The sequence below is a fragment of the Amphiura filiformis genome, chromosome 4 (assembly GCF_039555335.1).
Source record: "Amphiura filiformis chromosome 4, Afil_fr2py, whole genome shotgun sequence".
Lineage (NCBI taxonomy): Eukaryota > Metazoa > Echinodermata > Ophiuroidea > Amphilepidida > Amphiuridae > Amphiura > Amphiura filiformis.
Window position 1 is genome coordinate 52,699,366 of NC_092631.1, and position 18,381 is coordinate 52,717,746.

An 18,381-nucleotide genomic window follows, 5' to 3' on the forward strand; every position below is an offset into this window, starting at 1 on the left:
AATGATGAAACAGTCATCCAAGTATCTAAGCCAGTTGTTCTTGACATACGAGCTAGTAGTTACACTCATAGCTGTTTGAACATTTTTATACAAACGTTTCTCGATAAATCACATAAAGAGCGTGGCATAACTGGGAGCCATATTTGTACCCATAGCAGTTCCTCTTTATTGCTTATAACGAACGCCGTTGAAGTTGCAAGAATTGCTTTCAAGAATTACTTTAATAGCTTCGGAGACGATTCAACTGTGAAAGGATTGGGTAGTAAGTTTGAATTAAAAATTGAACAGCTTTTAATTTCGACATCGTGGGGAATGTTAGTATATACAAGCTATTTACATCAAATGTAACCTGAAAACTGTTAGGTTTAGTGGACGTTGGAAGTTTCCTAATTAAATCAAAGTCGTCTTTGACATAACTAGGGATAACTTCGGTAAATGGTTTTAACAAAATGTCCACAAGATTGCTGAGTCTATGGGTTGCAGAAGAAGGACCAGCAACGATAGGACGGAATTTGAGAGTTTCTGGGGGGGGGTTATATTCAACATAACTGCTTCTGTATTCATTAATTGCCCTTTTGATTTTGAAAGAGAGAAGAAAGAGAGGAAAGAGTGTGTGGGGGAGACAAGGGGAGGGAGAAATAGAAACAGAGGGGCGAGTGCATTGGAAGTGGGAATGGAAGGAGGGGGATAGGAGAGCTCGAGAGTGGAGTGAAATAGTGTGTAGGGGAGAGGAGATATCGACTGTGGGGGAGGCGAGGGGAGAATGAGACACTGGGAGAGGGAAGAGGAGGTTATATAGGTTGTGGACAGTGGAGTCTAGGTAAGAGGAATGTGTTGTACTTTCCGGGGACAATAAACTAATTCATAATCAAATCATCATGTATCGTTTATATTTAATGCAAACAAACAAACAAACATAAGTTTTCACTTTTTTGACGCTTATACTTCCATCACCCATGCCACGCCAGTCCTGTTACCGTTCACGTGTGATTGATATCCGATCCATATATAATTGACGGTCTACATTCAATGTAAACACAACCGGATATGTAACCGATATTATTTTGATTAGCACAATCATGACAATAAGCTCTTATGAGGACTTGTCCAGGAAAATAGACTTATTTTTCAAATTTGTGGCAAAACGCAAAATCATCAATTTTCTTCATATTGTGTCAATCAATGATACTTTAGGGTGATGTATCAAAAATAACATTTATAGTGACACCAGCTTCTTGTTGCCATGGAAACGGCTAATTGTTCTTTTCCCTTAAATTGAGTGATTTTGGCAAAATTATGTGTAAAATTTTCTGTCAATTCGATATCATTCTGGAAGAAAGTTAGAGCGGGTTCATTCAAGTTGGTGAGGGTAGAATTTAGGTCCAGGTCTTGTCTGTGTTTCAGGACCTAAATGGGAACTGAGGGCCTTTTGATTTGGGAGATACCACTTTTTCTAAGAGGGGTGTTTTTATTATTTTAAAAAGTACATAAAACCTGTATGGTTGAAACGGTTGTAAGTATCCTGCCAACGCTTCCAATTCAACAAACTTTTGTTTCCTGGAAGATTAAAGTATGCTTTAAGAATTTATAGAAAAATGGTTTGGGGAAATCATCTGTATGCTCACAGTGTTTCTAGAAATTTCCCTATTTTTACAATCTCTTATTTGTCTATTTCGCCTATATTTGTAATATTAGCATTGGGAAAATTACAATTATTGGAGATTGTAAGCCTAATGTATTGCAAATATAAATATGAGATTACAGAAATATCAAAATGCTGAAAATACAGTGTTTCTATAGTATTTTGGTTTTAATCATTCATTTTTAGTTCAAGAAAAATTAGTTCAGGGATAATTTTACTAGTAGAGAACCATTTTGCATAACAAAGTATTTTGGTAGCATTTAACAATTTATAAAATATTAATGAATAACAACTTCTCCAAAAAAGCAGTGTTTCTATTTTAAAAATTGGAAAATTGCATTTTAAGTATTTTATATTATTATTATTATTATTATTATTATTATTATTATTATTGTTTTTTTTGTTGTTGTTGTTGTTGTTGTTGTTGTCATTATTATTATTATTATTGTTGTTGTTGTTGTTGTTGTTGTTGTTGTTGTTGTTGTTGTTGTTAGTGTTATTATCATTATCATTATCATTATCATTATCATTATCATTATCATTATCATTATTATTATTATTACATTAATTGAATTCGGGAAAAAAAATCATTTTAATTTTCCAACAAAAATAATGTAACCCCCTAATTTTTGATACCATTATATTTGGTACCAATGTATAGCTATGGGTCTCCTCTACCCAGTAATACCAAAATAAGTACAAATATTCCCCACACAATGTTGCTATGATGTCATAATGTGAGGGTGCCCATGAAAATTTGGGAAATTCTGCCCATGTACAAAAGTATATACGGTAGGAAAAGTTGATTTTGGGCTAAAAATTCTACAAAAATTTAATTATCAGTGAATATTCTCCTCAATATAAAAGGAAAATACACACTATTCGCGAAATGAAAATCACTGATTTTACATTACTGTTCAATGGGTGCCTCACCAACCCCCCTCTATAGTCATCTTTGACGATCGGTTCTACAAACCCGGGTAAGAACATTTTATCACTAAAATGAGCGCAAAGGATGGATCTACGACTAGCTTAGGTCGTTTGGGCGCAGGCACATGTGTTTTTTATGACGGATAAAAAATGTTAGGCGAGGGGGTTGTTTTTCGTAGTTCTAGCTATAGGGTTAAAGCGGATTTTAGTAGATAAACGGTCAAAAACTAAAGGTAGATAATTGGTATTTAATGCAAATCTAAATGGTCAAAATATTGAAAATGTGCACATTTTCAGAATTCACCATATAAATTTAATAGGGCTAATGTCACAGAGCACTCAAACCTTGAGTGTTTTACTCAAAACATTTTATATTTCAAGAACATAATAACAAAAGTTTTATGAACATTCGGTAGCCTACCCTTGAAGGGAGCACACCATTAAATCAATGCGCCATTTGTGTAACCCTAATGAGTTTCGGTAAAATACAAAAACTTTTTGAGGTATATGGGCTGCCCTTTATACAAATAATCAGAGAGAGTAGCAAATTATATCTCAAATAAAGTGTAAAGCCTATGCATGAATTTAAGTCGCCAAAAAGTCGCATTTTATAATTATCGAGAAAATAGGTCCGCGAAATAGTCTTGAGAGCATATCAAAAACAGTGAGGGCGCTGTTTAGTGCCTCGTACCTGGAAAACGAGGTGGAACTTCAGGCTACCCATACATTGAATCATATGTTAAACTTTCATCGATTTGCAATCGACTGGTTGTCATAAAATATCTCAAAAGGTGCCCAAAAGGCTTCAAAACGAGCAAAGAAGATCGGAATTTTTACACATATTTCAAGGGGGGATTAAGCCTATGAGAAGTTGATACAGAACTTTTAACTGTAGATATTGTAAATACAATCCAAATATTATTATAATAATGTCAATTTTAGTTGTATGCAGCTATTCATGACAAGTCAATATCAAAGTACGGTTTATTATTTATAGTTCATCATGAACACCATCAGTGTTGCAAGCATGCGTTTAACTTTTTACAGATGTAGTACATTTTTTGCCAAAAATGGCAACACTTACATGCGGATTGGCAACTCTGCTATTTTTTTTTTATATAAATACATTATACAAAGTACACTAAACTATTGTACACGATAATAGTACAATTTTATACAAGTATTCTATGCGAGAATCAGCTTTATGATGCACCTAAATCCATTTACAAAATTGAAAGTATGCAACATTTTCTGGCAACACCCGTTTACCACATGATTTTCCCCAAACTAATTTCTTCCATTTTCAATGTAACAATGTCCCATCAAGTCAACCCGAAAATGACAAATCAAATGAAGCGTTACCATACGGGGTATGAAGCCCAGAAGTTAGGTCTAAATGGGAATATTCAAAATTATCAAAAACACCCTATTTAAAATAAATGGTATAGCCCAATTCTGACCCCATTCTAATTTGTTATGCAATGTATTTGCTACTAAGCCTTCCATCTATATCGGGAAAATTATAAGAAAATATTAAGAAATTTTATGTGTGAGGTACAGTTACTCTAATAAAAGGGTATTTTACTGCTCGAAAGTGTGACAATTGGTTAAATTGGCTAATAATGGAAAAAATGTCCGTTACTATGGCATCAAGATATAAATTGTCAAAATAAATCCACCAGTGTTTATATGAGACAAAGGCCTCTTACCACTCAACTTATAAGGAAAATCTATTTTTGGCCGTTGCCACCCAAAAGTCGAATTTCCTGGACAAGTCCTCTTATATACTTAAGGTCTTCTCTACGAATTTAGTACTCTATCACTGAGCAAAAAGCGGTTGGTATTTGACCAATGAGTTAGTGGCGCTTTTCCCAACACAACAAAAAGCGCTCTACCTCATTGGGTAAAACCCAATCGCTGTCGCTCAGCTATGTAGTATAAATTTAGCTTTAGATGTTATGATTGCAGACAAGTTCCGCCCCTCTTTTTAATCCGCTGATTTTTGGTTTCTGAACAAAGGAGAAACGAAAACTTATTACTTGAAACGAGGGATTGTATAATTTTGAGTTCAACTTAAATTGATTTGATTGGTCTCATGATTAATAATTTTTTTTTTTATTTATCAAAAATAGACTATGGTATAGTGTAGAGAATTCGCGATTAATAAACCGGTAAATCTCAAAATCAGAATTGTTCAATTATTGCATACGTTTACTTTACTTTTACAGTCACTTGTTTTTGTCAATATTTTGACCAAATATCATGAAATAATATTAATAACACATACTGTCGGTGAGGTTTTCAGTCCATTTGAAGCCGAAATAATGAGTTGTAAGGAAAGAAAAAACACTTATTATCTTGGCCGCATTTAGTGATTTGCTCATCCGGACGATCGCAAAAATCATCAAAATTCAGATTTTGATACCTGTGTCATTGTCATAGATGTGCTAACCAGTGGCGTAGCGTAGGTCATGCGATTGGGGGCACCAACCATCAATGAGGTGCACCGCCTCCCCCCCCCCGTGCCTCTATGACGCTACGCCACTGGTGCTAACATAGCATGCTAGTAGTTCAACCAAAAGCCGTATATTTAAGACAAAATAAGGCAATTTACATGAATCTGTAATTTATATACTGACAGTATATAAATTAGCTACATGTATTTGAATGGGACTTCAACTTCATCAATACTGCTGTTTGCTGCTTTTTTGCCAATTTTTTCATTTAAAAAATACCAAATGATAATTTGAATGGCTTATCCTTCTGAATTGAAAAAAAGGAACAAATTCATTTAAAAAGATCGTACATTATGGCTTTATGGTGAATCAAATGTTAGCGATTTTATTGATGTTTGATTACCCTTTACACCTCCGTGTATGCTGTTACCTAATGATGGATGGTATGAGTGGTTTTGAAGAGCGGATGAATTATCTGGTTACAGTGATTATAATATGATTTATTAAGTAAATACAGATTGAAGGATTATCAGCTCGTAATCGGCGGGAATTGTCAGGCTTTTACCATACGCCGAAAAGTAAACCCACGTTAAGAATGCTATAGTTGATCTGCCTGGTCTATACTTTGTGTGTTGAATAAAGTAAACAAAGTATAGGACTTGATTAATAATTCGCAATGCTTCTGGCGAGATCATTACAAGACAATTCTCGAAATAAAATATATTTGATATTAATCCGCGATGTTATAAGGACCGCCGATTACGAGCTGATCAAACTATTCGTCTTTTTTGATAATGAGTTTACTGGAATGATCAATGACATGATGATTTCGTTTATTAGCCATTTGTAAAATAAGACTAATTTCTTGAAATTAATTTCACGGTACATTGGAACCCATTTATTAAACCAGTAATTGTTTTTCCTTCATGACCTGTAAAACGGAAATATAGAGCAATATATTTTTCAGGTGACTTGTCGTAGGGATCAATTGTCAATTGGTTTGTGCACAAAAATGACGTTACAAAAACGCCCGGCAAAAACGTTGTTTTCCTGCCTGATCGCTATGTTGGTTGAACTTCAAATATGACTGACATCAAAATACAGGCTGTATCAAAATGATTGGTACCCATCAGTTTTTGGTGTTTATTGACAAGCCTGATTCTTTCATAATTATGCATTAATTATATTCATCATTAGATCCTCTTGAAATACCCCTACATTATAGATATCATTTATAACATTCGTCTATATATTATAGCTCCTATGTTGTATTTTGATATTAGTCTTGGCCATAATCACTAGAAATTGATGGGTACCAATCATTTTGATATACCCTGTAGGTGATAATTTGGATATATACTCAGTAGGACTCAATCAGCAATAGTTTGTTGGTTTGTTAGCTATTTCCAGTAATGTACTGTTTTTGAAGCACTCAAATTTAGCCGTTAAAAATATCTGTAATGAAGACCAACCTACATAATATGAACATTAATCTTGATAAACAGATCAAATCAACCACATACCGTAAGCTCATCTGATCCAACATTTCTAATAAACAAGTTGTGTGGCACATTTTATTAACGTGTTTCGCATGACATAATCTAGCAATTAACTTTGTGATCAGCCATGAGATGTTAGAACAGCAAACCAATCACGTTTAATGTTGTAATTGAAGGTTGATGCACTTTGACAGGATAAGGCTGAGCAGTTGTTAAGAACATTAGCTAGATCAAAGTGTATTTTTCCTGTGCGTATTATTGCCTTTGTCCTTCTTCCTCATCCGCCTCATCTCTCACCCTCCACTGCTTCCCCTTCGCCACTCTTCTCTTCTCCCTCCTCCTTTTCCTCCTCCCCTCCTCCTCCTCCTCCGTCTCTTCCTCCTTCTCCTTCTCCTCCTCCTCCTCCTCCTGCTCCTCCTTCTCCTCTTCGTCATCATCATCCTAGTAGTAGTAGCAGTAGTCGTCATCGTCATCGTCATCATCGTCGTCCTCGACGTCGTCAATATGAATGTCATTGTCTTCTATCGTTAATGTTAGCAACAAAATATCACTATCATCGTTACCGACGTTATTGTTGATGTTTTCGCTTGTATAGTTATATTTACTTTTACTAAATATTTTGTCAAGTTAAGGTCAATAAACAACGGAGATGGGTATTTACCGTGTAAGTCTGTGCGAATGCTGTTAGTCCCCCAATCAGGAAATAAAGCTGTCTTTTCCATCTCTTGGCTCTGACCATTCTTGATTTGTAATATATACTGTTTCCAATTAAGGTCAAATTACAATCTGGACAAGACCAAAGACGCGTCGTCCAGATAACCTATCACACATTACCGCAATGGTTTATCGAATTTTAGCCCCGATAATTGAAGTATGGGCGGCAATTATTTGTGTTATTTAAGACTTGTCGATTTGATATTGCCTATATCTAAGCCAGATTTGCTCCATGAGAAACAATAATTGTTAATTATTATTAATTAATTAATTATTATTATTAATTATTAGACTTTGACTATGTTGACCAAAATTCTCATTCTCAGAATTGGACCTTCCTTGCATTTGAGCTATATTCAAAAAGTTCTCTAGACTTTGGTACAAACGAGTCAATATGTTATGTACTTTAAGACCGGTGCTCGAAATGCAACGGACCAAATTGTGGTACATGTAGAAGCGTACTAACTGAAACATGGACACCTTTTTTAGTTCATCCGTGTAAGGAAGTTGTCCACATCTCTGACATTGTCCAGTTGAGCAAGGGTGCGATTTAAAGCTTGTGAAATATCCTGAAATAGCAAATCATGAAAAACTGTTTGAAATTGGGCTAAATCTGGGCTGACAATCAATATAATTGCATAAATTTTGCATGCAATAATTCCAGAAGATTAAAACCCCTGGTTTGGGTAGCCATGCATGTGGTGGTGGAAAACCCACTATTGTCAGCTGGGGTGTATCCTTAGTGGAAGATGATGAACAAAAGATTACAGAATAATACCTTATTGTAATCCATTTACCAAATTCTCTCACACTAAGAATACAGCAGCTCTTTATTGTCCAGCCCACAATATTAGAAATAATGTGTTCGAACACTTACTTTAATTCCTATCTTCTTCTTACCATAGTGTTCACAATATGATGGAGAAGTTGCCTTGCGGCTCAAAATACAGGGACAATATGACTAAAAGTTGTTGTATATAAAGGTGCATCTTCCTTTGGTCCGCTTTTAGGTCACAACTGTCCTCACTTTAGTAGCATTAAAATTTGTGCTCGCTTTGCTCAAAAAGGTCATTTTATTACCGGGCAGCGTGATGATTTGAAAATTATGCTCCCTTGGCTCAGTGGTCTCGGTACGCCCCTAGGTTCCAGCACTTTCGCTCCTACTATCAACACCAATAAAAACCGTTGGCGTTTGTAATCAAACCATTTGGTTGTCTTGTTAGAATGTGTGTTTCCCTAAATGTATCGTTCATAAGGAGTGGAGACGCGTAATCAGGCAACACTACGGTAATCTGATTATTGAATGTGCACATTATTAACGGAGTGGCCAATACTCAACAGAGCAATAACATTATATTGAAACACGTAATATCCCTAAAACAGAAAAAATCAAACAACCTGTTGTTGTATTATGTTGGAGCGAAAGTTCTTATCATATATATATATAATTCCTCAACATATTTGACAGATAGAGGCCCTTATGATGCACAAAATGTGTGGATTTCACGTAATTTCAATCAGATAAATTCATTCTGTAGATAAGATCAAATAAGTCGTGTATTAGATCACCGTCAATATTCGTGATTAGGTGCAACACTTTAACCACAGCGCAATTTCAATTACTCTAGTACCGCAGGCTGCAAGATTCAGATCCTATAACGACGTCGGGCAAGTTTATTGAACAATCGTGCCCCAGTATCAAGGTCATCTTTCCCTCTCTACAAATAACTGAACATAGTGTGTCACTTTGCTGTGCAATCGCGTAAATACGGATTTGTGTTGTGAATGTTATGTAAGGGAGCTTATATATATATTAAAGGAGGATTTCGTGATCCTAGCATCCTCTTTTTATGACATTTTTCAGTACATATCCACGAAAAAAGCCTATTCCCAAAATTTCAGTTGATTCCAATTTTGCGTTTGCGAGTTATGCATGATTATGTGTATTAGATAGAGATAGATAGATAAATGGTTTATTAATATGCACTCGCAGTAAAAACTGAATTGCCACATATTTACAAAATATAATAAACATAATTTACACATTATTCATTAAAATTGACATAAAAGATAGCATTTTATCAACACTCATGTATTCACGCTTCGAACAGTAAACTCACCACACTACTACGACTCAGACTCCTAACACATTCACAGCGCCCGTCTTCACACACACCTAACACACCCCCTTTACAAACACTCACACACCCACACACCATCACCAACACCCCGATCAACACCCGCAACACTAAACGCACAACCACCAAACTCACCCAATCACACACCCACTCACACACCCACACTTAAACCATTTACTCCATAAATTCAAGGTGAAAAACATCAAAATACATATTTCAAACGAGTACCACAAATTGATGAGAACACATTTGCATCAAAATTGTTCATAATATTGCACATGATAATAATGATAAAAGATCACATTAGCTGGTCATTGTACAGTTTAGTGAGATAGGGTATTGGGCTTTCTTGGTAGCGTTTAGTTAGGGTATTGGGCTTTCTTGGTAGCGTTTAGTTCTGCTCCATATACAATGCGTTGTAATTTCGTTCTGGTGCACCAGAACGAAATTAAAATTTCACGATATCTTTGCAAAACGAATGAATCTGCAAGAAATATTTTGTACATAAACATTATGTAGCCAGAGGTTTCCAGTGATATAAAAATCTCAACTTTTTTGAGAAAAGTGGGGGATGAGGCTGTGGATCACGAAATGCCCCTTTAATTTACAATAAAGACGCAGAAATCTCTTTACTTATGTGTTATTTGAGCTTGTATCTAATTTGCCACTTTTCAATCGAAATGTAATACAACAAAACAAAAGTAGTTTTAAAACTTTCAACGGAAACTAATGAAGGAAATTTTTCATTTACCTTGTAAATATTTTCGGTAACGATCTGTAACCATCCTCAGGGAGTATTGTTGATTGTCCTCTTCATACCTGGATGGTTTTGGTGTTTCTAGACAACTTTTAGGAAGATCTCGCGATATATATGACTTTGAATATGTATTGGAATAATTTGTTATCTTGTTTAACACACAAGTGCACACATGTTATTGAAATTGTATGAACCAATGCCTAGTGTAATGCGTCAATTTTATTTGAGTGAGACACCCGCATGTATAATTTACCAACTAGATTCTACCAATACACACACTGCATGGGCATACTCAAATGTTTGATTTTGTTTTGGCTGGTTTTTTGTTATTTTTAATCTGTATCTCTTTTTGTAAAGGCAATCAAGGCCATATTAATCCATTTGTTTAGAATTACCAAATTGGCGGATTAGTTTAAGAATGCTTTATCAGGAATAGCTGCTCTATAGATATTGAACAACTTCTGCATTCTACATTATATTGATATTTAACCTTAAAACTACGAAGGGGCCACTCCCCAGTTTTTTATCCGTCATAAACAAATGCACGTGTTTACGCCCAAACGACCTAAGCTAATCGTAGATCCATCCTTTGCGCTCATTTTAGTGATACAATTTTTACCCCAACACCTTACCCGGGGGTAGGACCGCCCATCAAAGATTCCCATTGAGGAGGAGGGGGGGTTAGTGAGTTCCCACTCTTGTGAAATTATTCTAAGAACTAATGACTTTTTACTTATTAGTTAGGTGAAAATAGTAATTTCCATTTATATTTAGGAGAACATTTGGTGAAAATGTTTGCCCTCACATTATGACGTCATAGCGACATTATGTGGCGAATGTTTGTACTTATTTTGGTATCACTGGATACCAAAGGACCCACAGCTATGCATTAGTATCATATATAATACCCCTATAATATTGAAAATGAGAGAGATTGCAACAACCCACCCACTCCTTCGTGGGCCGTATTACAAAATATGGCTATAGTTCTAGTTATAGTTCTATAGTTAAATCAAATGAGGTGACAAAAACATTAAAATGATATATATTGTGAAAGTTATTTTAGGGGATGGCAACTTCTGATCGTGTCCTTGTAATAATCTCCTCCATGTCATTTTACTTGTTATCTTGTGGAAATAATACTTTTTTGGATACATCTATACAGAGTAGAGAAAAAATGTCCGCTATTGCAGATGGGGTGTTATCTTTACTTTCTCTAATCAGGTGGTTTTGATGAATCTTAGAACACACGTAATCAATTTTAAATTCCTGGAATTAATACGAGGTAGTGAATTAAAATATGTGCCAATTTTGATCAGAAAATTCATTTAATTGGTGGGTAATTATGAGTAATGGGCAGAGTAAGCTGAATGTTGTTGCAAACTACGTTACATGCCAAGGTCATTTAGACAATATAGGAACAACAAGTACCCAATAATGAAATGACACTATCTTTTGTACAGTACAGGATTTTACTTTGAAGTTATTATTTGTCTTTATCTTTCCTTTAACTTGCTTTATATCTCGTATGTCTTTCATTGCTAATACCACATAGCCATATCAATAGTTTGGTGATTAAAATATTGTTACACAACTAGAATTTCCGAACATACAGATTAACAATTAGGTTGCTAAGGCTATAGCCAAGAGATAATTAATCCCTTAAACCTTCTCTACAGAAAACAAAACCTGTAAACGGAAGCTGACGCGTTAAAATTAATCGACGTAAGTGAATTGATATGCCATTTTTGCACAATTTGAATGGATTGTTATTTTCCAATTGGTTTTGGAAAATAGGTGTCACTGACCTTTCGCGGTGTTTACGTTCTTTACTTCATATAACACGTAAGTGTGTTGTGATGTATATTGATATTTTGTTAATACAAGATAAACAAATAGAATGTATATGAAGTAAGAAACGTTAATCACACCCGAGATTTACCAATACTTGAGATTATTTTACAAAATACTGTGTTAATATCAACCGACATACTGCATCAGTTGCTCGGGAAAAAGTAATATTAAGTTTTGATCACAAAGGGGTCCAAATACCTTTGAATTTAGAGAATAAAATATTGTACGTTTATAGAATATATTGCATGTTGTTGTTTTTCGCGGAAAGTTTATAACCACAAAAGGATAATGCTGATGTAACTGTCATAAGTCCGTTACCTTGTTCTGTGTCTTGCTCTGTATGACTTTTAAATACTCGTGAGCATTAAGCAGGATATCTATAAATTCAACAAGACACGTACTCATGGTATTGTAATCATAGCAGGATTACAAAATAACACTCTGTATCGAGAAGGCTAAGCAACACGGATTTAGGTTCAAGTTTCTTTTTTTATAATTCAACGATGTGTAAAAAACCTGAACACCATACACCCACTGTGGGGATTGGGAATCGCGCTCAGGTAGATAATAACACATCAGTTACTTAAAAATCGTTCCCTTGATGCCTTACTTAGTGACCAGCTAGTTGAACAGCTTTACAGCATTTCACCAAACACGCATGAATCGTTTGTCAAGCCATTGTGGACGTTTTGCATGGTCTCAATTCCCAACAGTGATTGTCAACTATACCATCGCACGTGCTTCTTTTTGACTTAGTTCCTTGCCAATGTATGCTGGTCTGCTTGCGTCTTGTTTGTTTATAATAACTGTAAATGTATTGTTACAATGACAAAAATTGACATTGTATCGTAAGCTTAATGAAGATTTATTGAGTGCAAGATATAAGATACAATATCAACTGTGTAATTCTATACGATAAGTAATGCCAACCTTTAGATTTCAGTCAGACACTTAATTGCACTGGTCTTTTATTACCGCGCTCCAATCATTTTTTGACACAATTGCTATTTCTTTATCCATGGGTCATTATAACTTGTAAATCGACAAAACCAATATAAATAACCAACTTCTTGTATCTCAAAATTAAGATTATGATAGAGGCAGGTGATGGTGGTTGCAGTGTTATTTCCAGCAGTCTTTAAACATATGCGAAGTATACCTGTTGACTCTCCTATGGGTTATAGCAACTTTGTATTCTGACATCCAAACTGTTACCATGGTTCTCCCTTCATCCTTTAGTCAAGTGTTATAAGTCTTGTCTTAAGAATGTAGAGAGGATCAGTCGGAATCTATTTTCACAATATTTACAAGTAACAAAGCATTTACAACTATATATTTTTGGAAAATAAACGGACTCAAGGAATACAAACAATTCTGTAAATTGTGGAAAAAATCATTATGTGTCCACCAAACACATTATCTGTCAATATGAAAATTATAAAACCACAAATTGTAAGTCTACAGATAAAACTTTTAGAAACACACTAACCTACCTTACTTGGTTAATGAATTTATTTACGGGTCCTTATTAATTTTTAAATTTAATATTCAAGAAACTTGAAAACAAATAAGTAACTACAGTATACTCTGTGGATCAGTAATATGTAACTTTAATTTATAATATTTTAGTGTAAGCATTAAATGCTTCAACAATTTGGGATGGAAACATTTAGTTGTTATAATTTTCTTTTAAATGGATTATTTCACAAAATCAATTCTGATGATTTATTTGGATACCTTAGGATCATTTTCTATGATCCAATTAAACCTCTCAATTCATTTCTTTTGAATCAAGTTCATGCGATTGACCTTTTCGGTAAATCCCATAAGCATTTGCGAGTACACATAAGATGTCGTCATTTGATGCCAGTACGCGACATACCGATGTGAACATCGTTTAGCGAACATAGTTATTGCGCATTGCAAGTCGGCGTGACATCGAATGACGACATCTCAGGTGTACTCGCAAAGGCTTATGGGATTTACTGAAAATGTCAATTAATAAAATAGTCAAATGCATCTACAAAGTTGCTCCAACTCGAGTTTTTATAGATCACCCTCCTCATTTCTGCTATCCTTTGGTGTCAGGCAATGAAAACCCGCAAATGCTTTTATGGCCTTTCCGAAGTTGTGCTCATTCTACCAAATCTACAAAATAGGTGTTTATTAATATTCTTTACATTTATTCTTAATTGATGTTTTTATGTCTTTTTATCTTTTACAGTTATCGTCAAGAAGAGAAAGGGATAGAAAATCATTATCATCTGATATCACACAATTCACATCTTTACAAGAATTATTACACAGAAGACAGCGACGAAGCATCGCACACCGCCCAAGACTAGTACTTTGACGAAGCATTTAGAAATTTTATGTTTTTTGTGCAATATCGTGATCTGAGTTAAGCCAGTTATTTTCTTTTTGTAGATATAGTTATGAAATGGACATTTGAAAATTTGAAATATAAAAATGATGAAAAACATTCCATTCATTGCTTTATCATTCTCAATGCACATTTGCAAACAGTAATTTACACATTATCTTAATATAAATGATTTAAGTGAGACTGAAACGTGACAATTAATTTCAATTGATATACATGTACTCCACTGGGTAATTTTTACTTTCTGGTTAGGATTTTGGAGTGTTATAAAACTTCTTCTTTAATGTAGATCAGAGAAAAAATAACAATTTATAGATTTTGAATCAACTCTTAGCAAACACAAAAGGTTTTCGACATTATTTACAAAAGGTTAGAAAATGTTGCCAGAAAACTTGTCGGGTTATATAAAGGGCATAAAACGTGTTCATAACATTCAAAACATTTTTTGAAAACTTACTTCAAAATATTCTAACATAATGTTATTTAAGTGTCGATGAAATATTTGGCAAAAAATGTTTGTAAAAATTATTTTACAACATCTTTTTGACAACATTTTGAAAAAAAAACGTTTTAAAATGTTTTCCGGACCTTAATATTTTTAATAAAATTAAAACGATTTTACTAAAACCCAAACCCAAAATATAACCCGTTTTAAAATCATTTTGTGTTTGCTGGGCTATATAATAGTGGTAGATCATACTAATTTAATTTTCATTTATTTGGCACATTATACTGTCTTACAGCACAAACCCAAGTGCAAAATGTAGCTTAATTTCGAATTTCTTTCCAATGGTTTTGCTGTTAACTCTCCGATGTATCATATATGTATATGAAATAAATTTATCTTGTAAAGAAAATATACTAAGACAAATCGTACTTAAATGTATTATACAATGTATGTTTGATTTATTACCAGCTATGCTATACAGGTGGGACATGTAAAAGGGATGAATGGGACAGTATAATTCCAAATCTCAGATTTTGTACAACTACACTACCAAATGCCTTTATTTTTGAAGGATATGTTAGTTTACTAAAGTACATTACATTTGTGTAAAAATCAGAATTTTGAAAAACATTGAGGGCGTCCTCCTCCGCAAATGTTACAATATTCCTTTAACAATATGACCAAAGCAATCGTTGTTTAAACATTATTACAGAACTTGTTTCTTCACCTTTTCAATGTTTACACAAAGTCGGATAAAGCTTACACAAGTTGTGACCAAAAAGACCAAAAGCGCAGTGATTTATAGTGCGCTACGCGCAGGCTTCACTGGCGGCGCATCGTTGTGATGTCACGTGTTTTAATGTTTGAAGGTATGGTACTATAATTGATCAAAATCCACGTGTTTTAATGTCTATACACAGTGAAAGTAGGGTACCATTGATATAAATGTATATATTGGGGACTATATTAAGTTTGATTTTAATATTAACGTCATGAATAATACAAAGAAAAACATATTGTCACTCACTGCCACTGGATTCGTTGATTGGGATCCCATTGATAGGCTTAATGGTATATCCTGGTATTGCCGGTATTTTATTATGTGGTACTTTATAATGGTATGGTAAATATTTTTCTTTGCTATATTTATTGTTCTTATTGTTTCTTATTGATAATGCCGAATAAATAACAACCAAACTAACAAACTATCCCGGCGTAGGGTCAAATGTCAACAGTCAAAAGTATTGGGCATATTAATAGTATTAAATCCAACAGTTGGTTTAGGATTGCTGGACAAGTTTTAACCAACAGTCGTAAAATTTTGTCCAATATTTTAGACAGTTGAAATTTAATGTTGGGCAACGCTAAATTTGCATTATATCTTATAAACATAAGTAAAATAAAATGACATTATTAGGAGATAAAACATGAATGGTGCAATGAGACTACCCCAGATGATGTAGTATATAAAGGGGTGATATAACATTCTAGGATTCGTTGTTTATTTTCAGTTTTCAGTGTGAATTGATATATGAATTTTGATGTTACGATAATAATGACTATTAAGTTTGAACCAAGAGAATTAAAACCGGGCCGTTTTTGTAGGTTCACGTTACCTTTTGATATCATCTATTTCCGAGCAAATACAGTGAAAGATATGAAGTGAATGAAGGTCAACATTGATGTAATTTTCATTACGAATGTACATGAATTGATTTTTGTTTTTCATGTTAACACTTAATATCGGTTTCGTCGTAAATTGAACTCAAATTCAACCTTCCAATCAATTTGTCCAAAAGAACGTAGGCGAAAGATCATTCATAACACTAAAACAAATCAATTCTATTACAAAAAAGGTAAATGATGATAATTTATGTATGAATACTTTGAAACACTAATGTAATAAACAAAATTATGTATTGTCTTTGCTGTTAACGTTGCCATACCTCAGCGATGAATTGAAATTAATATATTAATATATTAATGATCAATAGTGCTTTAGACTTAGGAAGCAATGTAGAATGTCCATTGGTTTGCTTTTTTAAGCAAGGGCATCAAGATACATTATACACTAAGCCCAAAAAGAAACTTAATTTTTCACAAGATCATATCTTAAAATCCTGTCCATCAAAATTTACCAAAATTACACACATGATTGCCTCAATACTCTACTTTAAACACATGTCAGTAACCAAGCAGTTGTCGAACTGACACAACAGCAAAATGCACTGATATGGAATAACTTCCTGGACCACATTCACAACCCAATAATTGGCACCCAGCACAAGAAATCTGTGAGAGTCGTTGAACAGATGATAATTTACAAAACGGTGATGCTTTCTGCTTTTCACGCACCATTCCACTTAGTCTTTGGGATCTGTGCAAGGACCTTGTTCACATTCTCATCTTGTGCTGGGTGCCAATTATTGGACTGTAAATGTGGTCCAGGAATCTATTCCATGTCAGTGCATTTTGCTGTTGTGTCAGTTGGAGAACTGCTTGGTTACTGACATGTGTTTAGAGTAGAGTATTGAATTAATCCTGTGTAATTTTGGTTCATTTTGATGCACAGGATTTTAAGATATGACCTTGTGAAAAACTATAAGCTTCTTTTTTGGCTTAATGTAGAACTTTATGAAGATAAATAAATAATTGATACATTTTTGAACAGTATCCTATTCTGCATGCGAACGCTGTACAGAGACTTTCCCATAACACTGTAGTTCATTGTAAATTATTATTTAGTTTGCAGATTGCACAATGTGCCATGTATTTAAGAGCAGATTAGTTTGTTAGATATAATAAAATATTGAGATTTGTGTTACGCAATGTTTGATTTGTGTTCTTATTTGTGTGTAAAATATTGCAGATTACTTAAGTCTGAATGCTTGAAATGTCAAAGTATATTATCCAATACCCGTGGTGGGCTTGGTCCCTAACCTCCGCCGAAGGTTTATATCCGAGATCACTATTATGAATTCCTTTTTTTTTTAATACCAAAGGTCCCATGTTATGGTTGATATGATGCATAGACTAGTAAATTTAAGAAACACAATGTGTATGCCTGAAAAAAATTGGAACATAAGAAGACGCTAAGATATGGCAAAATCTTAGCATTATTGACATTTTGATCCTGTTGACCCAAAAATGTTATCTTGTTGCTGTGAATCGGAGATCATTAGGAAATGAATTTGGAGAAAACCTTCTGTTAATAAAATACTATGCCGAGCCACCAGCCTGGGTGGCTCACGCTCCAATAATTTCAGATGATTGAGCTCAGTAATACATCAAAGAATGTCTTCCAATTCATGAAAACAAATAGATAATCAGCTTATCGGATTAAAAGCTTAGACATGTTAGAGGGAATGTCTTGCTGCTCAGCGAGTGTTTGTAATTATCAGGTTTTCTCCAAATTCATTCTCTAATGTGGGTCATAATATGCGTTTTCTTAATCATTATGAAAGGAATACAGGGTGGTGTTTTGATCCTGCATAAGCGGTCAATTTTGTTTCATGCAAATTAGCTGTTTTTCCAAAATTTCCGTAGTTTTTTTCTACTTT

At 34.2% G+C, this 18,381-nt stretch overlaps 1 protein-coding gene across 1 annotated transcript in view; it reads left to right on the forward strand.

The window, feature by feature from the left end:
• The window catches only part of LOC140151058 (uncharacterized), a 122,275-nt gene extending 104,630 nt beyond the window's left edge, over positions 1 to 17,645 (forward strand). Inside the window, exon 4 of the mRNA XM_072173257.1 lies at positions 14,215 to 17,645. Coding sequence (XP_072029358.1) covers positions 14,215 to 14,343 — 129 coding nt within the window. The 3' untranslated portion in view covers positions 14,344 to 17,645. The remainder of the gene's footprint in view (positions 1 to 14,214) is intronic.
• Positions 17,646 to 18,381: the final 736 nt, after the last annotated feature.